A 25,013-nucleotide genomic window follows, 5' to 3' on the forward strand; every position below is an offset into this window, starting at 1 on the left:
CCTACACCGAATCTGGCTTGCATGACAAGCAGATCTCGTTAATCATTCCCTTTTCCTTTTAAGACGGCCTCAACTCAGTCAGATCTAAAAGCTTACACCACGATCTGTGCCTAAAACGGACAGATCTTGTTGATTATGGTAGAGCGAGGGAATACCAGTAAAGAAGGCAAAATCACGGAGGCGAAGGACAAAATCCAGATCGGAACTCAGAATCTTGGAGATCCTCTAACTCTCCAGTCTTCGGACCATCCAGGTATGGTTTTAGTATCTGCTCCTCTGATAGAGATAAATTTTAGATCTTGGTGTAGAGCCATTAGGATAGCCTTAGGAGCCAAACAGAAACTGAAATTTATAGAAGGCACCGTTACTATACCTGATAAAGGATCTGATTCCTATGAATAATGGAAGCAATGTGACTTCATGGTCACATCCTGGATTTTAAACTCTATATCCAGAGAGTTAGTCGATGGCTTCATTTACACAGCCTCAGCTAGGGATCTCTGGCTTGAAATTACCGAAAGATTCGGTGAGTGTAATGGAATCATGATCTATGAGTGGCAGAGAAAAATATCCTTGATATCTCAAGACAATGCCTCTGCATCTGTCTATTTTACTAAATTAAAAGGGTTTTGGGATGAATTGGGATCAATGGAGACCCTTCCTCCTTGCACCTATGGAGCATCAAAGGCAATTGATGAAATTAACAATAGAAATAGGCTAATGCAATTTCTTATGGGCTTGAGTGATGCCTACGGAACAGTAAGAGATCAGATCCTAGGGATGGACCCTCTGCCCTCTGTAAATAAAGACTATTCTATGGTACTAAAATTTGAGTCTCAGAAGGATATTCTAGGAAGCATTAATGGGAACACTGAACCTCTAGCCTTGCTAAATAGGACACATAAACAATATCAAGGGAGACAAAAAAGACATGACCAAAAAAGGGGGCATTACTCCTACTGTGACATGGATGGACATGTCAGAGAGGGTTGTTTCAAGTTGATAGGATACTCTGAGTGGTTTAAAACGAAAATTAAGAATAATGGACAGCCTTCTAAAGCAAATAGAACCATAGGACATGAACGAAAGGTTGTGGCAGCTGTTGAGGGCACCCCAAATAAAAGGGACACACCTCTTGACCTGCCTAACACATCTACTCAGATAAATGACCTCAATATCATGATGAACTCCTTACAACAGGAGGTAAGCAAACTGATGAAAGAAAAGGCTGTGCTCATAGCAAATACTCATCAATTTGACTACAGCAATGAATATCATTCAGACTCAGATCCAGCTATCTTTGCAGGTACCTCTAACTCTAAGTCTATGTCTCGTGCATCTATTCATAAACATTATAATTGGATTCTTGACACTGGTGCCACTGACCACATGTCTTCGAATCAATCATTCTTTAATGAGTTAGAGCTATTAAATAAGCAAGTTTTAGTCTACTTACCTGATGGCAATACTATGAAAGTCTGCTACACTGGTTCTATCACACTTTCAGATTGTATGCACTTGAAACATGTCTTATTTGTTCCAAAGTTCAATTACAATCTCCTTTCTATTAGCAAATTAATCAAAGATTGTAAGCTAAGTTGTTTTTTTCTTCCTACTTGTTGTATTATTTAGGACATGCTTACTAAGAAAGTGGTTGCTGTGGGCAAAGAAGAAGCAGGCTTATACAGATTGAATCAGATGAGTTTTATGCCCATTGAAATTGATAAACAATTAGTTGCTATTCTGAATACTATGCCCGAATTACATTCCTTTGTAAATACCATGCTTTCTATACATTCAATAAATAAAGAAAGCCATACTTTTAGAACTGAATCTTATATGTCTGCTACTAATATTGTTGATTGGCATGATAGACTAGGGCATGCATCTCTTGGAAAACTAAAACATATTGTTGTGCTTAAACATACTAAGGATACTCCTTTACAGTGCCAAACCTGTCCCCAAGCCAAGCAGGCCAGGTTACCCTTTTCCCTTAGTACCACTACTGCTAAGGAGCCCTTTGATCTCCTCCACATAGATATTTGGGGCCCTTATAACATAGAAAGTATCACAGGAGCAAAATACTTTCTCACTTTAGTTGATGACAATACCAGGGCCACTTGGACCTTCTTAATGCACCTTCAAAGTCAAATTGTCCATATCTTATCTACATTTCTGAATATGGTGCAAACTCACTTCAATACCTCTGTCAAGATAATAAGGACAGATAACGGATATGAATTTCTTAGTAATGAATGCTCTAGACTGTTAAATCAAAAAGGCATAATCTATCAAAGATCTTGCCCTCACACTCCTCAACAAAATGGAGTTGTTGAGAGAAAGCACATGCATCTTTTAGACATGGCTAGAGCTATCAAAATACACTCTCATGTCCCACACACCTTTTGGTCCGAATGTGTCCTTACTGCCACCTATCTAATAAACAGACTTCCTATGGCCCAATTTGGGTGGCAGAGCCCTTATGAGCGCCTCTATGGGAAAGCCCCTGATTACTTCCATCTAAAAAAATTTGGATGTCTTTGTTTTGCAACCAAAACAAACACTCACAAAGACAAATTTGGTAGCAAGTCCATTAAGGTAGCCTTCATTGGTTATGCCAGTAATCACAAAGCTTATAAACTCTATGATCTGGCTACTGGTACTATCTTTGTTAGCCGTGATGTTGTGTTCTATGAACACATTTTTCCTTTTAGCACACAATATCCGCAACCCCCTGTGATGGTACCTATTCCCGTACCTGATTCAGAGCCTGCCCCATCTATATCATCACCTTCTCAGCCTTCTCCTGATCTCTCTGGCCTTAGAAGGACTTCCAGAGTCATTAAACCACCTTCTTGGCTAGATGACTTTGTTGCCTCGGCAATCACCACTGTTCATCCTCCCATTTCAACCATTCACCTTTCACCTTCCTATCAAACATATGTCCTGAACATTTCTCGCATTCCAAAACCTACCACCTACATTCAGGCATCCCAAAATACAGATTGGGTTAATGCAATGCAACATGAATTGCATGCCCTCGAATAGAACAACACCTGGACCCTTACAACCCTTCCTTAAGGCAAGAAAACTATAGGTTGTAAATGGGTCTATAAGGTCAAATGTAAACCAAATGGTGACATTGATAGGTTCAAAGCCCGGTTGGTAGCCAAGGATTACAATCAAATTGAAGGTCTCAACTATAAAGACCGTTTTTCCCCTGTTGCCAAATTGGTTACAGTTCGTATTCTCATAGCCCTTGCTACTCATAAACAATGGCATGTCTTTCAACTTGACATAAACAATGCTTTCTTGCATGGCACCTTAGATGAGGAAGTCTATATGCTTCCACCACAGGGATATGATAAGGCCCTGCCTGGGCAAGTCTGCCTCCTCAAGAAGTCTTTGTATGGGCTTAAACAGGCCTCTCGGCAATGGAATCTTGAGTTTACAAGCTTTTTGCAAACACTAGGTTTCACCCAATCTGCCCATGACTACTGTCTATTTGTTAAATGTACTACTGACTATTTTTTGGCCTTATTAATATATGTGGATGACATTCTTCTTACTGGTACCTCTACTGTTGTTATGACTGAGGTTAAAAGTGCCTTGCATTCCAAGTTCACCATAAAAGACTTGGGGTTTCTAAAATATTTTCTTTGCCTAGAAGTGGCCAGATCCTCTACTTCTACCCTTTTAAGCCAAACCAAGTATATTTATGATATTTTGAGGGATGCTGGTATGCAATCATGCAAACCAGCCTCCTTTCCCTTGCCTAAAGGCCTGCATCTCTCTCTGGATACAGGAGATATTCTCCCTGACCCACATCTTTACAGACGCCTAATTGGGAGGTTACTATATATTAATCTTACACGGCTTGACCTTAGTTATGCTGTCCAGCATCTGAGCCAGTTCATACATCAACCCCGCAAGCCTTATTGGGAGGCTGCCATGCATGTCCTTCGCTACTTGAAAGGCATTATACATCAAGGGCTATGCTTCCCTGTTACTGCCACCATGCCTCTCACAGCTTACTGTGACTCTGATTGGGCCTCCTGCCCTTTTTCGCGCAAATCTCTCACTGGTTTCTGCATCTTTTTTAGTTCCTCATTGGTTTCCTGGAAAACCAAGAAACAACCCACTGTCTCAAAATCATCCGCTGAGGCGGAATATCGTGCCATGGCCAGTACTGTTTGTGAATTGTTGTGGATTTCTTATATTCTTCAAGACTTGCAGGTACCTACTCAGCTGCCAATCCCTCTCCACTGCGACAATAAGGCTGCCTTGCACATCGCCGCTAACCCGGTTTTTCACGAATATACAAAACACATTTCAATTGATTGCCATATTGGCAGTGAGCAGCTTCAGCGGGGCTTCATCCACCCTTCGCATGTTTCCACCACTGCTCAACTTGCAGACCTGCTCACCAAGCCCTTATCTTCTGATCAGCATCACCGCCTTTGTTCCAAGTTGCCCCTGGTCTCCATCCCAGTTCCAACTTGCAGGGGGGCGTGTAGAGAATGCAAGATAATCATAGAAATTATATTATTTTGTTGCTGTATTGATTTATTATATTCTCTGCTGTCTCATGGGTATAATTGTCCTTTTATGAGTCTGAGCACATGTTATACTCCACGTGAGGGGTATATAAGCTCATTTAAGACAGATTTCAGATATCTCTTTTCTCTTGTAAAACTCATTACATCATGAATAAAAGGCAAAAGGCATGTTTCTCCTCTCTCTATTCATCTTTATTATATTTTTACCTAAATAATTATTTTATTTTCATATTTTATCCCACCACTTTTTATTTAAAATAGATGATATTTATAATTTATCGAATAACAGAAAAAAAAACTATATTATTTTTATCCACAATAACCCAGACCCTATTGCAATTGAAGTTCATAATCACAAAATCATCGAGCATGACCAAGATTGCATTCACATCTTTGTTTTCTTTCTCTATGGTAGCCACCACAAAATCCCCATCTACTCCGACGAGTTCTGGCCATGCATCCTTATCTTAAAAAGTTAAAAAATTAATAATTGGTAACAGTGATTCATGAATGAAGGAAAAAAAAAATGATTAAGGACTTACATATAAATAAAAGTTTAATTACCTGGAGGACATATGCTTGTCATTCTCTTCTCGTTCTTTAGTTCTCACTCAAATTTGGGGACAAAAAATTAAGGGTTTGGTAATTAATATAAAAAAATTTATTATTTAATCTATATACTAAGAGAAATTAATTAATTAGTTTCTTAGTTTTTCATAATTAATATAAAAAAATTTATTATTTAATCTATATAGTATAAAACAATTAACTAATTAATCATTCAATTTTAAAAAAATATATTAAAATGTCCTTAACATTTTAAAAAGTCTACTCATTAATTTTTTCGTTAGTTTTAATTGTTAAGTATTGTAAAAAAATTTGAAATCCCTAATACGGAAGGATTAATTAGTAACTTTTTAAAAATATGAGGAACTAACTAATACATTTTTTTAAATATAAAAATTAAATAGTAAACTATTTAACAGTAAAATTAATGAAAAAACCAACTAATAGATTTTTTAAAACACCAATAATATTTTAATATAATTTCTAAAACTGAATAATTAGTAGGTTTCTCCGTGCTATAAAAACTAAATAATAATTCTACCTCCATATAAATCCATTTATACTTTGTAATTTTACTTTATACTTTGTAATTTTACTTTTAATTTATGTCGTGATTTAAAATTATAATTAAATAAATGTTTAGCATATCAAAATGATAAATTATGATTATTTATGCTTATTTTACACTTTTAAATAAAAAAACTTAAATAACATAGCATTAAAAAGAGAATTTTGCTCTCGCCACATACTTATAATATATGATTTTCTCTTTATCAATGTTCAGCTTCTTTTTCATAATCTACTTCTTTTTTTTTTTTCTTTTTTTTTATTCAATAACCAAATTAATAATTTCATTTATATTGTTTTTATTAGATTTTGATATTTATTCTTGACGTATGAAAATTTTGATAATTTTTTTTATTAATTTTAAAGTTATTATATGCATGTGTTTGTCAATTTATAAATCTTTACGTGAAGTAATTATTTTTTATAATGTATATACTTTTAAATTGCAGATTAATAAACTTTCAAATTAATGTTGTATGCAATAAATAAAAATAATATTATTAATGTCCACTCATTATATTATTTGTAATTTATTTTTTATTTTTAATGAAATTTTATTTATTATGATAGATTAATTTTCAATAATCAAATAAAAAATTCTACATGCCCATATACCTATAAAAAACAATATTTTTATGTTTTTAAATTAATACATATAATATATAAAAAATTATTTAGAGAAAAGATAATACCTAATTTTATTTTATAAAAATATAGATTATTAGAGTTGTATTTACAGACTCTTATGGTAAGTGCATCCGAATAAATTTGAGAGATTTTATATTCTACTCTTCTAATCTCTAATCTCTATTTTAAAAAATAATATTTTTAAAAAATAAAATTAGTATAAAAAACAATATTTTTATGTTTTTAAATTAATACATATAATATATAAAAAATTATTTAGAGAAAAGATAATACCTAATTTTATTTTATAAAAATATAGATTATTAGAGTTATATTTACAGACTCTTATGATAAGTGCATCCGAATAAATTTGAGAGATTTTATATTTTACTCTTCTAATCTCTATTCTCCATTTAAAAAAAAAAATATTTTAAAAAATAAAATTAGAGTTACACATTATAAAGCAAAACTGTAATCTATTAAAATTTATTTACTTAAATGTTAAGTTGAAATAAAATTTAATATTTATTATATCGCATATTAATTATATGTGTATAGTTTACTTTAAAACTATAGTATTGATAATATAATTATTTATTATTTACTTATTATAATATTGAATAAAGTTTAATTTGATAAAAAATTAAATATTTATTTAGAAAATAATGATAACAGAAAATAATAGTTACACATTATATATATTTATGTTTCCTTAAAATATATTTAATTTAATGATATAAAAGAACAATAATCTATTCTAAAGCATTGTTGATTAGGAATGAGCTATTTCAAATAAAAAATTTGATCCAATTGAATTAATTTAAAATTTTAATATAATTTTTTATTTATTTCGGTTCGGTTCGATTCGATTTTTAATTTTAAAAAAATTTTAATTATTTTGATTTAATTTTAATCAGAAAAAATCAAATGATAATAATATATTATTTTTAATAATATTAAGATATTAGATATAAGGTTAAAATATTTTAATTAAATTTTAAAATATTAAAAATAAAGTGTAAAAAATAAAAAAATTATTAAAAATTCAAACCGTTCAAATTGAATTGAATCGAATGAAATCAAATCGATTCAATTTGATTTAATTTTTGACTAAAATCAATTCGATTTGATTTTCAAAAATATCAAAATTTTAATTTTAATATATTTAATTCGATTTAATTTTAAATCCAATAAATCGAATATCATTCCGATTGTTCTACAAGAATAAATAAAAAACATTTTATTATTAATATTTTCTTTATAATGATATTATATTTTATTATAATTATTAATATAAAATAAAATTTATATATAATTAATGCTATTGACGATATATTTAATTATTAAATTATTATTATTTTTAAAATTAAATATATAATGAGTTAATATTATTTATATATATAAAATTAATTTATATTTTAAAAAATAATAAAATATTATATTTAATATTATTTTTATATTTTAATTTTTAAAAATTGATTTAAAATTATATTAAACATAAATATTAAATTAATTAAATTTAAATTTAAATATTTAAATTAAAATGTAATATAATATAAATGTTGATTTTTTTAATTTTTAATTATTTATTTATATAAAAAAAATAATATATATAATATACCGGTTAAACTATCACGTTATCACGTAAATTATTAAACTTAAAAATTGATAAATTAATTAAAATTATTTTAAAATATAAAAATTGAATTAATTAAATTAAAATTTAAAAAATTTAAATTAAAATACATTGGAGTTTTTTTAAAGATCAATCGGCCTATTCAAAATAGATTTAACTTTTTAATTATTTAAATAATTTGTCATGCCAAACGTACAATAGCGCTCAGAGGCTGCAGTACTGGTTGCTTTAACCTGTCATTGACGGACTCGCTTGAGAGTGGGAGAGGGATTTTACAGCTAGAGAGATCTCAATCCAACGCATAATCATGGTAATCTTAGATCTTCAGTTTCGATCATTATATTGATATAATTCTCTGTTATGCGTTTGGTTTCTTACCCGATCCATGTTTTGATTTTGGATGACAAGAATGTGCTGTTCGCCATTTGTGCAATCTTAGGGTTCCGAAACTTCGCTATTAGAATTTATAATGTGTATGATGTTTTTTATGTGACTTTCTGGATTACGTTTGGAATGTTAATTAATTTGGCCTTTTATAAACAAAGTGATTTTGTGCTAATTTTGTTTCCCTTTTGACAGGTGCTTTTACAGCCAGACCCCTTTCTTAATGAACTCACAAGCATGTTCGAACACAGTACTGAGAAGGGAACTGTTTGGGTTACTCTCAAACGATGTGAGCATATTGTCCTTTAGATCCCTACTGAGTCTAATTTGCATTCTTTGTATTGAGATGATTAAATTGTGAGGAGTTATGCGTGGGATGTTGATTGGTTGCATTTCTTGGTATCTTTTAGCATCTTTGAAGTCTAAGGTGCAAAGAAATAAAATGGCAACTGCTGGTCAACCCCTTGAATATAGGTGTCTAATCCGTGCAACCAATGGCAAGAAGACAATCTCTACTTCAGTATGCACTTTTTTCCCTCTAACCATTTATATATTTTCTTTTTAAGCTTGCAGTTTTGCACTCGGATAGATTGATTCAAATGTTATGGTGCTGGGTTAGAATTGCTCTAGTTTCTTCTGAACTTGAATCTGGTTGGTTATGTATGACTTCTGATGGCAAAGTTTGAGTTACTAATTCATTAATTGTAGTACATAGAGAGGCCAAGGAATATTTGAAAATTTACATGAATTAGATACACATTGCTTTCTGGGTAAATCAGATACTGGCAATGCTTGTTTGTTCATTTTGTTATTGCTAAATACTACTACTACTAGAGAAGTTATTTTGGGTTTCCTCGTTTTTAGTACTTATTGGAACTCAACCTTAGCTCATTCATCCTTATTGATCCTGATTCATGCATTTAATACTTGAGTTGATGGCGTATCTTTTGGGATCTGAACTCAGGTTACTGTAAATTACTCTAGAGATGACCTTTAGGGAGTGTCTGCCAATTTAATAAATTGAATATCCTTCTTAATTTAACGGAATTGTGTTTCAAATTTCTCTTATTTTAATTTGGAAATCTATGGAGTTGTATAATGCTGGTACAAGGATTTGGGCTGACCTGATAGTTTTCTCTACTTGTCATGTCCCTATTCCTTCTCCTTTCTCTTTGTGATCATGTGTGCATTTCTTTTTAAAATTTGAGTGCCTTGTGCTATCCATATCCTTTTGATGATCTTATGAACTTTAGTTAAGATGAGACATGGGGTAGCAAGGTTTGTTGATTCAATTACTTTCTCTGTAGATGGGATAAAGTATCAATCAATGAGGAAAGTTCATTAATGATTTAAGCCTTTGAATTCTATGTTGTAGAAAGGTTCTTTTGCAACTTTATGGCATGCTATATTCTTCCTGAACTTGGACCTTTCAATCATACATTAAGAAAAAAAAAAGAGTTGTAATACATAATTAATAATGTGACTGATGATGCAATGACTGAGGTGGGTAATTCAGTTGGGAGTATATTGAGATACAAAAGCATGACTTGAGCTTTTCTCTGAAGCATTATTCCATACATCACACTAGGTAGATGCAATATTTGTGGCCATCATTAGACCTTTTTATAATAAGTTGTTCTATTTTGTGTTCTGTTGCCCCATAAGGGGAACAGTTTAAAAATTTGAGGATCTTATAGATACTTGGCCTCCATCTTTGTGATTTGATTAGTAGTAGCATTTGTGTATTTTCCTTGTGTTCTCTGGTTCTTTGCGAGTGTATTTTGTCAGCTTGGCTAACTTTGTTTCCTTGTTTTTTATTGAGAAGGTTGGGCCAAAGGAACACCAGCGCTTTCAAGCTTCATATGCAACTATTCTCAAGGCCCACATGACTTCTTTAAAGAAGAGGGAGAGGAAGGACAAGAAAAAGGCTGCAGGGGCTGATAAGAAAGAAGGTAGCTCAAAAAAGCCCAAGAGAGCCTGAACTCCCAGGTGGTTTTGGTTTTTTGGGTTTTACCATCAGAATATAAGGAAATTTGCTTGATTTTGAAGGATGGGATTTTTTTTGACTACCCTCTTCTGGACGTTGTTTCATTTAGGTCCTCTCATTTTGTTAACATTTATATGAGAATTTTGGAAAAATGAATTGTAGATATCTCGTGGTTGGTTTATATATATATTTTTTAAAACCATAAATATTTCTGAAGTTTCAACCAGAATGCATGTTCATGAGATTGGCCACTCAAGTACAAGGATCATGCAAAATGGTTTTCATTTTGGATTGCGTTGATTATGAAGACAATCTTTCTGAAATTTTTCGTAACCTACACATTTTTGGCATTACATTGATAGTTATTCATATAAACTATTTGCTGTTGGTTATCATGTTCATGGTGTTGAATAGTTCTCTCTTGACCTTTGCCTTTTCTAGCTGTGGATAATCATTTGGGTAATTAAATCAAAATTTTAACTGACAGGGTTTATTTGACTTAATTGTTAGATGGAGCTGATAAGTGGTAGTTGATAGCCATTATTATTAGTTGATAACTATTATTGATAGCCCATAATATTTGATATATGTTAAGAATTTAGTAAAAGTTTGTGCAATTGCAACTCTTGATATCTAAATTAACAAATTTATGTTACTATTAAAATAAGATACATTCATATAAATTATTTTACTACTAAAGTAATAATATAGTTATTAATTTATTATATAAAAAGTATTTATTTTATTATTTAAATAAGCATATAATTTTTATTTATTAATTATATTTATTTGATTGTTAAAATAAATAAATAAAATTAAATAATAATATATATTGAAAAAATAGGTAAAATGGTCTTTTTATCCGAACTCTAATTTCTCAATTTTTCTAACTGCAGCAGTTCAAGAAACTTCTGACAGTTGCCTGTTATGTAAAGAGAATGAAGGGTGCTAAAAATAAATAGAGGGTCTTTGGGCCTGAAATTTTAATAAACATGTGTGGAAATTAGAGTCAGTTAGGAACTAGTTAGTGAGTGGCAAGAAGAGTTATTTCTTTACTAAAATGCATATATATAGAGTAGCTTGTATTAATTCAAGAATCAAATACTAGAAATATGTCCTCTATTTTCTCTCTAAAATCTCCTCCCCTTTCTATTTCTTTTCTCAATCCAACCTATTTCTGTCCTTTCCTCTCCCTATTTCTCTATTTCAAATGATATTGCAGGCTGGATATGTAACAATTGGTATAAGAGCTTTGTCAAGGATGGACTTTGCTTCCAAATGAATTTCTGGGAGTTGCAATCAGGCGCAGATCAGTAGCAAGCCCTGTCAAGTTACAGGTTTCTCCTGCTTTCTTTCTTCTTTTGTTCTGCCTTCTTTCCTCTATTTCTTCTTTCTTCTTCCTAAAATTTCTTATTCTTCTCCTTCTTCCTCAATTTTTCTCTTCTTTCTTTTCCAGAATTTCTTCCTCTCCTTTGCAAAAATTTCTTCCATTGCTTTCCTACTGATCTTGCTCTGTTTCTTCTTCTTCTTGGCAAAACCTTGTGTATGCACTTCTTTCTTCCTCTGGAACCTCTTTCTTTCTTAAATTCTTGAACCAAATTCTTTCTTCTATTGTTTTCTGGTTTCCTGTCTTTAATTTTCTTTAATACCTCACTTCCAGCATTTCAAGGACTTGTTTATTGGAATTCTTGAAATTTCCATTCCTTCTTTATAACTAGAATACAAATATATCCAAATCAACCAATTATGGGACTATAGCCTTGGCAAATAGAGAAATTACCATGTCTTTGTGAACGTTTAGATAGAGGACTTCAAGGAGAAAATGAGATACTAAAAGAATGTGGTCAAAGATTGGAAAAATTGTGTGAATTAAATCAAGTAATGCAAGTGGAAATGGGAAATATTGCAACCTCTAGAGTTGCATCAGAATCTGGTCCATCCCTGAAGCCTATTGAAGAATCTGATTGTGGAATTAATGATGGTCAACCTTAATTTTTCACTTCAATTGTAGATGACAAAATCCTTGATGTCAAAAGTAGAAGACAAGCTGGAATTAGATATAGGGCTTCATGAATTAGATGGAGAAGAAGGTGAGGTCGATATTGTTGGTGATGGACAAAAGAATGACAATATTGTTGAAGACCCCAGAAAAAAAGCAGAGTGAAGGGTTTGTAGGTGAAGTCCAGATCACAATTGATTCAGCCAAAGTCCATAAAACTGCGACTTCCGGGAGCCATGGAGATGAATTTGGCTTGTCAATTCAAGTGGGAAAACCTAGTGAATTTGAACAAAGATTGGAGGTTAGCGAGTGCTTCGTTGACATCGTTGTTGCTGGAAAAATATTGGAAGACTCCCAAAGCAAAGTACAGCCCTCAAATCCAGGTGGGCGTGGTATTATTCTTGATCTTGACTATTGAAGTTACGAAAAGGCATTTGGGGTGCAATTAAAAAATTTTAGAGTACTACAAGTCAATTGGGAGTGGGATCCTTTTATTGCTGAGATTCTTGAAAAGATTCTCATAAAGAAAAAGCTAAAGAAATTGAAGAAACGGGAATGTTGCAAGCAAGTGGTTACAATTTGAAGACTGACTGTAAGTTCTAGTGAATTCCTAATTTCCATGGTCGATAAGTGGGAGGTATTAAGAAGGAAGAAACAAAAATTAATCTTTAAAGGAGCTGCATCTACAATTTCTAAAGAAGATATATTTGAGAAATGGAGAAGACAGAGAAAGAAAGGCAAACATGAAGAAAGCAAGTCCAGTTTCAATATAGTAGTTTTGGACATTGAATTTCATTACAGTTCCTAATAGTAGCATGTATGTGGTCTATAATTGCAATATGTTTTGGTGATTGTTTTCTCTTTCTTCATTCTTGAGGACAAGAATGATTTCTAGAAGTGGAGAATGTTATGTAAGAATTGCTGATTGTTTTCTCTTTTTCATTCTTAAGGACAAGAATGATTTCTAGAAGTGGAGAATGTTATGTAAGAAGAGTAAAGGGCGCTAAAAATAAATAGAGGGTCTTTGGGGCTGACATTGTAATAAAAGAGTATGGAAATTAGAGCCGGTTAGAAATTAGTTAGTGAGTGGCAAGAAAAGTTATTTCTTCACTAGAATACACATGTAGGTCTTATTTATTTGGGGTAACTCAGTTAGAAAATTTAAAGTTTTTAGGAATTATGAAAATTGTTTTTGTTTGGTTAATAATTTTTTTTAAATTTCCCAAAAAATTAAGGGTGGTAAGAAAATAATTTATTTATCTTAACTTAGTTAAATTAATTCGAAAAGTAAATTCCTAAAAAATAATACATTTGAACCAAACAAGACTATAGTATAATTCATATTTCGAGAAATTCATTCAAGAATCAAATATAAGAAATTTCTCCTCTATTTTCTCCCTAAATCTCCTTTTCTTTTTATATTTTTTTTTCTCAATCCAATTTATTTCACTCCTTTTTCGTTTTATTTTTTTATTTCAAATAGCATTATAGGTTGGATATATAACACTGTCTTGAATCTCTAAACCAAACATACCCTAATTGAACGTAATTGAAATTGAAAGATGACCAATTCTAATCAAAATTGAGAATATTCAGTTGATTATTTGTTGTAATTGAAACTTTTGATAGTTGCAGATAAGTTGGCTTTCTTTTGAGTTTTCACTCTAGACACAGCTTAAGGATGCATGCATTTTTGCTTTCTAACATGTTTGTTTTGGAGCTTCCTTAAATGTTTAGTATCTTCAAATACAGGAGGATGCACTTTTGCATACATTTGCATTGATATTAGATGCCGATTACAAGCATAAGACAAACACCATAATCAATTGAATGGAGATTTTGCAATCAGGTTGAATTCTCATATAGGAAGAAATTCAAATTTCATGCTACTTAGCAATATACAATGAACATATAAATAACCTTAAGAACATATACAATGAACATATAAATAATTTTATCATTTGAGTAGTAATGAAAGCTCAACCATGATTTTAAATAACCTTAAGAACATATAAAATGGTAGGTGGTACTCTCGCAAAGAGAGTTAGACAGCAAATATTATTACCAGAAAAACAAAGTCGAAGGCAGTTAAGACTATTTGCCGCATTTCATCTATGATTCCTGCAAGACCTTCAGCCTCAGAATCTCTGGAGCAATGTTGCTGCTGCGGCCACCACCACAAGATTTTTCCGACTTCCTCCATCACAAAATTCTTGTTTGTCAATCCGCAGCAATAGCTCATCTTCTCAAGGGTTTGATGCATCTACTCCCTTTCGCATTGTTCATGACATTGCAGTGGTACATTGCAATAGTGCTTAACAGCTTGGTTGTTTTTAGCTAAGTAATGTCTTTTTATTCCATGAAATACAAATATAATTATAAGCTAAGCATTTAGGTAGAATACTACTACGGTTTTTTTACTATCATTTATTATAAAAAGTTATTGTTTTATTTTTTATTTGTTTTACAAAAAATATTATTTTTAAAAATATACTTTTACATTTTTTTAATATTTAGAATACTCGAAAAATATTTTCTTTTTTAAAATTAAAACTAAATAGTTTTATGTATTTTTTAGACTTTAAAAATCTTATTAATATATTATATATATGTTTATTAATATAATTTATTTTCTAATTACAATGAAGAAAGACATATCATAAAATAATATTTTTTACGAAAAAACTACTTTTTATATAAAAATTATTTTTTTAAACAAACGGAGGGTAATGAGAAATATAACATTTTTACTACTGATTGGTGAATTTATCATTAAAATTATAAGTAAATTTCACAAATATTTATAATATTATTATTATTAATAAGTTGATCCTCATATTTCAAATTCATTATAATTTTCTTAAATTTTGATTTCATTAAATATTTTAGGTCTTTCATCTATTTTTTTATTTATTAAAATTTCAAATAAATATCTATTTAGTCCCTAAAATTTATCACTATTAATATTTTCATCCATTTATTTTTTAAAAATACATATTAGAACATTCCCTTCTATAATGATATTTTGTATTTTAATAAAATTTAGTATTTTTCATCAAAACTGAATAGGTCGGACCTTTTAGACAAACTTAGAGACCAGATAAGTGAGATGACCCTGGGCCGGATGGGTCGGGTATTTCATTTAAGCCCAATTGGAGGAAAACAGTCGGTATAAAACGAAATGGACCTGATTTGGTTTGCCCGTTTCAAATCGGGTTCTTCCATTCTTCTTCCTCCTCGTCTTCTTCATCTGCTTCCTCTGCGAAACGCGGAGGGCCATGGATTTCAAGGAAGTTTACGAAATTGACCACACTGCTGCTTTTATTCACAACAATGGCTTCACCAGTGTTGCTCTACAGGTACAGGATTCGGAGTTGCTTTAGAGGGATTAGATGTATATCCCTACTAAACCTCTTATAAGTTTGGAATTACTGTTTGGCTATTGAGAAAATGGAGTAAAATGTACTGGGTTTTTACAGTATTAGGTTGTTTCTGGTTTGGGTTCTTAGGAAACAAAAAAGTTGAAACATAACTCTTTTTTAAGTTATTTATTCTATTAAGCAAGTGAACTCAGTCTAGCTGACTGCAGAAGATTCGAAATTTTGTTTCTTAGTCTTCTTCTTATTTTGTTCGTATTAATTATGATATTGATCTTTCTTCCCGTTGAGAAAGTTCTTGGTCTATGCGTTTTGCTTTAATCTTAAAGCTCATGTGAAAATCTTCAACCTATTTCTGTTTGGTTGTTGAGACACTAGAGGGAAAGGGGAGGAAATTAAAGGTCAAGTTATGTTGATTCATAAATTATTAAGATAACAGTTAGTTGGCAACTTGGCCTATTATGTTGTAGACAACTTTAGTCAGTTCTGAATTTCCTTTTCTCTTCTTTTACATGTACAGATTTTAAGGTTTACACCTAATTGCATGTATTTTACTATTAGTTCCCAGATGAGTTATTGAAAGATTCAGTCAGAGTGGTAAGTAATCTGAGGGAGAAACTTCAGTTGCTCAGAGAATCTGTCACTGAACAAAATGGGGATAGCAAAGAGGTTCGATTGTTTGTAATGGCAGACACAACTTATGGCAGTTGTTGTGTTGATGAAGTTGGAGCTTCACACATTGATGCTGATTGTGTCATACATTACGGACATACTTGTCTCAGCCCGTGAGTACTTATCAGCACATTTTATGAAATTGTTCCTAGTTCTCAACATTTATAGAGTACTTTTATATGAATGCAGGATTTGTTACTTCTGATGGTTTAGTCATTAATGATGTACATGTCTTTTATCTTGAATCTGAACTTCTTTGTGTTGTACTTGAGTTGTGCATTTTGTTTCCTCTCCCCTCTCCGTAGTCCGTACTGCTTTGTTGTAGCAAGCTTGACTTTCACTAGTTTATGTTAGGCTTTGCCTGTGTAGGAAATACAGTAAATATACAAACTGTCCTAGAACTTCCTTTTTTCCCCAAAGAAAAAATTTAAAGCTGTTACTTTTTTTTTTTTTTGGCCTAAGTTCATGAATTTGCTGGTAGCAACAGGGAATTCTGAAATTCAATTTTTTTAAAACATGGTAATCTTGGTCTTTTAATGCAAGCATTCATCAAATCATTAGATTTAGGAAATGTGCATGCTAAGCATTACCAGATTAGGGCTTTGACATTTATTTATAAGCCTTGCTACTTATTAGATTCTCACATCTATTTAAATTTCTTCATGAGCACATTTGTCTAATGTGATTTATAGAAAGGTAAGAAATACTACTACTGGTCATCTGGTCTGGTGTGAAGATATTTTTATTGCCAACTCTAGTATTGTTGTTATGTCTATATCTATTACAAGTAACAACCTGTGGAAAATAATAGGTTACGAGATCATGAATTGCTAATAGTGATGTTTACATTCTACGAATTATATTTTATCTGCTCTCTGTACCTGGATTATCCTCTGTTTTATGTGCATTCTGGAATGCAATCTTTGTATTGATAAGAAACCTAGATATTTTCTTCTCGTGTTCAGCAAAAAAATCTATGGTTCCTTATTAAACTAAATGTATTTGCTGGTGCTTTTTTTCTTTTATTCTTCCCCCTTTTTTTTATTTGCTGGCATTACTCTATAGTCCATCGGGAAGATGATTGTGATTTACACAATTTCTTCTCAAATCCAGCCTTGGGAAGTACCTAGAGCTTATAAGAAATATTGTTCTCTCTCTATCTCTATCTCTGTACGCACTCACTTACACAGACACAATTTTTTTGATGCCATTCTTTGTTGGCAGGACATCAACCGTTCCGGCATTCTTTGTTTTTGGAAAGGCTTCCATTAGCATATCCAGTTGTGCTAAAAGTTTATCAGATTATGCCTTGACCAACAGCAAGCCTATTATGGTAGAATAAAGAGATTCTTCATCTTCACTTGTTGACTGATTTAATATTGTGGCAATAATGAATGTAAATAATAAACATGGACATATTAATTTGCCATATAATAAACATGGACATATTAATTTGCCATGCTCAACTATGTGTCAACTATTTATACATTGAGACATGCTATTGTACTTGAGCCTTTGAGGGAAAAGCTGACATGATGATTGTGGGGCACCCTTGAAAGCGATTAGTTGCATGTTGTTGGTTGGTGGAGACCGTGGAGTGGATTACCTTACTATAAAGCTAGTATACACCTCACTTGATGTGCATGTTAATTATAGTTGATATAGCTGTACTATATACTTTGTGCTTGTTAAGGCTTTGACCTTTGAGCTTTGATGCTCGGATGCCCTTCTGTGGTTGAAGGAATTTATTTGTATTTAGTTTTTTGTCTCATTCCAAACAGAATTTTAGTAATCACAATTTTTTATTTTCTTTGGTATTTGATTGGCATGATATCTTAGCAACTTTGTGTTGTAATGCTAAACAAAACCGCAGCATTGTAGGATTTTAATTTTCCAAGTCTGCATAATAGTGCAAAGAAATTGTCTTTCAATGTGTTGTGGTGCAAATATGGATGAATTCTTGCTTCCCATTTGCTCTCCTATCTTATCCTTATGCTGCATTGATCATGTGTTCCTTAGTAAGTTAATCCTTTCTGACACTGTTTATTGCAAGTGAAAACTACTACATATATGTGCCGTGGTTACTTTTCTTATTTCCTCTCCATGTAGGTCCTTTATGGGCTGGAATATGCATATGCAATCCCACATGTTAGAGAGGAGTTGGTGTCATCAATGTCAATGCAAGCTGCGCCGAAGCATCCAGACATCCATTTTGCTGATGTTATATGTTCAGTAATAAATCCTTCTGACAATAAAAAAAACCCTGATGGGCTTGCCGGACCATTTGGTGAATACAGTTCTATTGATGATGTTGGAGCAGCAGCTGGTACTGGGCATAGGATTGGTGGTTTGATGTGGGAGTTACCTAACGGACACAGGATGGATGACTATTTGCTTGTATGGATTGGTGCTGACAATTCAGCGTTTGCAAATGTTGTCATGACATTTAATGACTGTGAAATAGGTATAAGTGTTGCAATGTTTTGCTTAAAATTTTTTGCAAAATTTCGTTTAGATATTGAGATGTGACTGCTTAATAAAATGTTATGCATGTCGCTTTACCCCAGTTTGGGTAACAAAATTTGTTGAAGACATTTGTCTTTATCTTTTATACTTTGGGTTGCCTTTCTAGATTCTGGCAGACTATTTTGAGTACTCAATGTTTTTCCTCAGTCTTGGCAATTGACTTCCCAATTGCTTTAGTTTCAATGTGGTTAAGTATGATCAGAGTTCCTTACTTCTTATCTTCTGTTAATTTTGGTCTAATCTATTGTTTTAATTAAGCTGTGATCTGCACTTGCTTTCATCATTGAACTTTGTCCAATTTTTATCTGTACTTGTGAGCACCTTGTAATAAACATTTTGTTTTGATAACTGCATTTTAGTTGACTCCACCTAGTTTGGGACCAATGCTGAGTTGTTGTTGTTGTCCTACATTGCTGTTATGGAAATAGCTTAATTGGAAATCTATTTTTGCAAGCGAATTGACGTTGTTATTCACACACTATTAGATATCCAATAGACATAAATCACGATAAAACTATAGTACTTTGTATTCCTTTAGAAAAATCCTCATTTTTTATTTGGTTGCATGTTTTAGTCAGATATGATGCAAAAGAAAATCGATTGGTGACAGATTTATCTCAACAGAGAAGGATTCTGAAGCGTAGGTATTACTGATACTATACAAGATAAAAATACTCCACCTTTAATCTTTGCCTCTCACTATGAACTGATACCTATTTTTGTTCTTTTATTATGACTCCCTGATATAGTTTCTTCCTTTTCTGGGGAGGTTCATCGTTAATGTTCTCTATGTGTTGCATAATTTTCTTGAATGTTTTAATTGCAGATATTACCTGGTGGAGAAGGCAAAAGATGCTAACATTGTTGGAATTTTGGTTGGAACTCTTGGTGTAGGTATGATCTATTCTGTTTGGCATTATTTATATTTTTAGTACTAACAATCTTGCAATCACTTGCTTGCTTTTTATCTACGTATGTATATTTCTGAACTCCATTTTATTTACTCATTTCTTTTCAATTCTTTGTTTGTTGATTTCATATTTTTCTACTGTCACCTTCTACAAATCTGTGCTGCGCATGCTTCCAAACACAGTCCAATCAATTCCTAAGCATGTTGTTCTTCACTCAATTCTCAGTCACAACTATTTTTCTTTTATCTTATCTGAAATCAGATGCTTATTTTTAGTTTTGTTTTGCTTGTATGCTGTCTTCATTGATTATTAATGGATTGCGATTTGAGTGAATCTGTCAATGTTCTTGTCATTATTATTTATTGCTTTTTTCCCTTCTTTGTCATTACTTCCACATGATTCTTTATCCTTCTGATTGGTTGATTATGAAAAGAATTCATCGATGATCACATCTGTAAGGCAATCGTTTGTGTGGTTGACATCATATTATATAGGGAAAATGTCCATAAAAATCCTAAACTTTGTACTGTTTGATAATTGTACCCTTAATTTCTCTTTTTTTTTCCGACAAAAATACCTTATACTATTAATTTTTTTACAATTGTACCATCTGTTTATATTTCTGTTAAAAAATAACACAGAATATCAGTTCAGCATAAGAAACCCCTAAGTAGAGTTGTTTCACCCATTTGCATTTCTGTTACTTGCTTTGGACTGGGTGTTGGAGGTTTAATCACAGGATAAGAAAATACTTTTTTTTGTCTCTATATTTGTTTTTAGATTTAAATATTACTCTAATTAGGTTTTTTTCTTTATTAATTTAGGGATTTCTGTTACTAAAAATGAGTTTCTCCGTATATTTTTAACGGAAAAAAAATACATAGTTTGGGATTTTTATGGACAATATCCCTATTATATATTATCATTTTCCTCTCTTAAATGTGGGCATTTCTTTGACAGTATTCTAGACCTTTCTAGATGGTGATTATTTCATATAAACGCATATAATATGAACATAGGCTTGATGTAGGGATTTACGTTCCTATCTAAGTCTCTTGTATATTTATATGTTGTAATGTCTATTGTGAAAATACAAGAAAACTATTTCTCTACAACAGGGTTAGTTTAACTATATCTAAAGGTTTTTGTTATGGTGTTTTAGACATTTTAATTGTTTGGGATTTATATATTGCTTTACATATGTACTATATGCATCAATTTGTTACTGTTTATTTATTAATGTCTTGATAATAATTTTTCTAAAATAGTTCATTTTAATGCAGCTGGTTACCTTGACATGATTCATCAGATGAAAGACCTAATCACTTCTGCTGGGAAAAAGGCTTACACTCTTGTTATGGGAAGACCAAACCCTGCAAAACTTGCCAATTTTCCTGAGGTGAGCTTCAATTCATGTGCAGTGATAAATTTCTCCTCTGATCAGAAAGATTATTATTTTGGAGTTGTACCGTAATACTTGCTATTTGTGACAGTGTGACGTTTTCATCTATGTTTCCTGTGCTCAAACTTCTCTCTTGGATAGTAAGGAGTTCTTAGCTCCAGTTATCACTCCATTTGAAGCCATGGTAGCTTTCAGCAGGTTTTGCTTATATTTATTCAAGTTTCCATTCTGCAACTCAGTATTATTACCTTTTTCTTGCCTATGCTCATTTCTGGCTCATCATATGTTACTTCTGGTTTCCTTTGTAATTCAAAATGTAATTGTGATCTAAAAGAGTGACACTGATTGCCATGGCATTAATTAATGTGTGCATGTGTGAAAGAAAGAGAGAGTCTTGATGGGATCTAAACCTGTCATTCTTGGCTTTGGCTTATTAAATGAGTTTAGATATTTCGTAAATTCAGTTTCAGCCAAACTGAATATAAGTTCTTGGATGTTTCATTTTTTGGGGGGCCAGTTATCTAGGATTTCTTGCACTGGCAAGCATATGTGTTCCATGAACTTGTTAAATTAAAAAAAGTCTTAAAGTTCTTAGATGATGTAATTATATTATTTATAGAAGTTAATATTTCTTATTGCCTTTGTAAGTTAACTAGTAATGTTCTTTTTATCTAGATCATTGGTAAACTCATGGTAACACTTTTGTTTTTCCATTTTAAGTTTCAAATCTAATTCATATCTAACCTTTTTCTTTTTGAACTAAATGAATAAGCTTCGTAACACAGGAGATGTCATTCAATTTGCTATGACTTTTAGGTGTATACAGTAGTTCTTTTTTATTATTAATTTTTAAATTCGTGGTTTTCAATGACTAAACTAGTATCCTTAGTGTTTAGTTGTTCTACTTGCATCTTGTTTGTTGCATAGGTCACTGATTGGCTTACACTCATGCTTTGTATTATGAAAGTGAAAAATGAGCTGAAAGTAAATTGAGGGCTCCTGTCATCGAATCTGATTACTAGAAAATGTTAGACGAATATATTTAGAGTTTTGGGTATTATTTTATCATTTATTGCTGAATGCTTAAATTTGCAATTTCATTCTGCAGAGGAAGCCAATGGACAGGAGCATATGTGATGGAATTTCGGGATTTGATTAATTTATCTCCAGTGGAAGGAAAAAACAAATCTGAAGAAGCAAGATTTTCTTTCATGCAAGGCAGATATGTAGAAGGTTTTGATTTGCAAGGTAGGTTTTACTCCATTAGTTACTTTACTTCTGGATAAGTAGGAATTAGTTTGGCAAATTGAAGATGCTTGCCAAACTAATGAAGAACGCATAGTTGAATGCGTTTCACTAATTTACGAATTGCTCAAAAGACTTGAACCCCCTAACTAATTAGGAATTATCAGTCAATAAAATGCATTTAAAACATGCATTTGATTAATGAGCGCTCATATAAACTGTCTCACATATGATAGTGATTATTCTGAGACAATCATGAAACTTTTGCTCAAGCAGAGAACATTGAAGAAGAAGATGGAGCTCTTGCTTTAGCTAATGCAACAGAGAAAGCCCTGCAATTACATGACGCAAATTCTACCTCACTTATCAAGAGAACAATACAATCTGGAGCCCAGTACTTTGCTAATCGATCTTATCAAGGCCTTGACATGCACATCGACAATGCCACGCCAGAACCATATTTGATCGGTAGAACAGGTAAAGCATCGGGTTATGAACACGAGAAAAACCAAGCTTAGTAACTGTTCTCAATTATGAGAAACACAGGGAGATAAGGAGAGAATTGACCTGGGATATAGTCTGCGATTATCAAGGTGGGAGGAGCTCAGCAAGCGAGAGAGATGCATATTTGCTTTGCAAAAAGAAACAAAGGTTTGGTTCTGCACGAGGGATGCTTAATTTTATACGTTTCACTCCTGAATACACATGAACAGGAAATAGATAAGGTGTTCATAATTTTCAGGACTCATTCAATCAAGTCCAATGTGAGAATCTGGACAGAAATAGAAATTTTTCATGTATTAGATTTTTTTACAATTAATCCTAAAATTTATACCTTTTGGGACGTTTTACCACGTCTTACATGTGATAAGCAGGACCGATCAACATAAAACCAACAACCTAATTAATAGTAATATAATTATTTTATTATTCTTATTTATTAAAATAAATATTTATTATTAATTGTAATATGATTAATAGAAATATAAATATTTCATTACTAATTAAATTTTCAGTTGTGGCCAATCAAATAAATATCAGACTGAACCAACGATTCTGATAAATGGGCCACCTCTCTTTAAAAAAAAGAATATAATTATTTCCATTTTAAAATAATTATATTATTTAATTTATTAATAGAGAGGTTGTTTGTCTCCTTCCCAATTTTAATGGGTCTTCACCGCATGTGAGATAGGAGATAAGAAGGTAAAGTGGTTATTTACTCAACCAAATTCGGTCCTGGACATACTCAAGCTCCCAATCTAAAATGTATATAAGTTTGTGAAGACTTGCAAGCTCCACTAGCTCCATTGATGAACCACTCAGAATTAAACATAGTTAATAAACCTGCAGATTTAATCCTGCATATTCTGCACTTAATGAACCTGCCTGCAGATTTAATCCTGCAGATTCTGCTTTGCACAATCTGGAGGTTATCGTCCATGAGAATGGACATAGCTTTGATAGTTTACACACTTGGAGAAGATGATATATAACTATGATAATAATGACTTTGATTAGTTTAATAACTTACCTAATTATATTACAGCGTGGGATGGTGGACAATCAAGGCTTATAATAAATTTTTTAGCTTTAATTAAAAAAAAATATCGAATATAGTTATAATACTGAATAGAAGTGAATTTGATTTTTATTGTACCTACCAATTGATGTCCTTCGAGCTAACAGGTGCTTGGCGACTGATTTTGCGGATCTTGTTTCAGCTTCTTGGGGACCCATTCATAATAGCGATATGTCTTCAGTACTATCCAGCTTGAAATAATGGAGAGCAGGTCACACCATAGTAATTCCAAAGTCGACATCAACAAGCTTAATCGCCTTGTATCTGTCAAGCAAGGACCTATAGGTCTCTACGACGCTATTTGCAAAATTATCTCAAAGATCCTAACAGCTCGTCTCTAACCATTCATTAATTTTATCATTGATATCCAACCGGGTGCTTTTACAAAGAATAAACTCAATTTAAATAATATTTTAATGACTGATAAGGTTTTTTACACTCTAAAGTTGATAAGGAAGTCTCAAAACTATGTCGTGGCTGTGAAATTAGATATTTGTAAGGCTTACGAATGAGCTTATTTAGAGCGCATGTTGAAATATTTTAATTTTCGTGACATCTTGAAATAAATAGATCATGATCGGTTGATGGGTGTAGAATTTATTAAATATAATTGATTTTTTTTAATTTAATAATTCAATTTAATAATTATTTAAATAAAATGAATAAGTGCTGATCCTATAAAAATCTTAAATTTAGTTATACTAAGTGAGAAAAGAAAAGAAAAGAAATTTTAAAATAAAAAAAAATCTCAATTGGGAGTTTTGATTCAAGAAAATTTACTTATTAGCTTTATCAATTAATAATTAATTCAAATAGTAATTTATTTAATTTTTTATTATTTGATTAAAATGTTTAAACAAGTAAATTTTATCAATTCTTCCTTAAAATTAAATTAAATTTTAAAGTGTTAAATTAATTTTTAATTAATTAATAACCCTAATAAACATATAAATTTAATTAATTAATTGCATT

General features: G+C 31.7%; 2 protein-coding genes across 2 annotated transcripts; both read left to right on the forward strand.

Annotated features, from left to right (window-relative positions):
* The first annotated feature begins 8,127 nt into the window (after positions 1–8,127).
* Positions 8,128–10,533, forward strand: LOC110613192 (signal recognition particle 14 kDa protein). The gene is made up of 4 exons (XM_021754208.2): positions 8,128–8,266; positions 8,536–8,629; positions 8,751–8,860; positions 10,166–10,533. Exons 1-4 carry the CDS (start codon positions 8,264–8,266, stop codon positions 10,319–10,321), a joined length of 363 nt encoding a protein of 120 aa, XP_021609900.1. The 5' UTR covers positions 8,128–8,263; the 3' UTR covers positions 10,322–10,533.
* A 4,987-nt stretch (positions 10,534–15,520) lies between these two features.
* Positions 15,521–23,310, forward strand: LOC110613914 (2-(3-amino-3-carboxypropyl)histidine synthase subunit 2). The gene is made up of 10 exons (XM_021755326.2): positions 15,521–15,685; positions 16,265–16,488; positions 17,600–17,708; positions 18,485–18,839; positions 19,476–19,545; positions 19,728–19,795; positions 21,096–21,211; positions 21,306–21,412; positions 22,323–22,462; positions 22,736–23,310. The coding sequence occupies exons 1-10, from the start codon at positions 15,605–15,607 to the stop codon at positions 22,975–22,977; spliced, it is 1,512 nt and encodes a 503-aa protein (XP_021611018.1). The 5' UTR covers positions 15,521–15,604; the 3' UTR covers positions 22,978–23,310.
* The last annotated feature ends 1,703 nt before the right edge of the window (positions 23,311–25,013 follow it).

Source organism: Manihot esculenta, chromosome 4, assembly GCF_001659605.2.
Source record: "Manihot esculenta cultivar AM560-2 chromosome 4, M.esculenta_v8, whole genome shotgun sequence".
Taxonomy (NCBI): domain Eukaryota; kingdom Viridiplantae; phylum Streptophyta; class Magnoliopsida; order Malpighiales; family Euphorbiaceae; genus Manihot; species Manihot esculenta.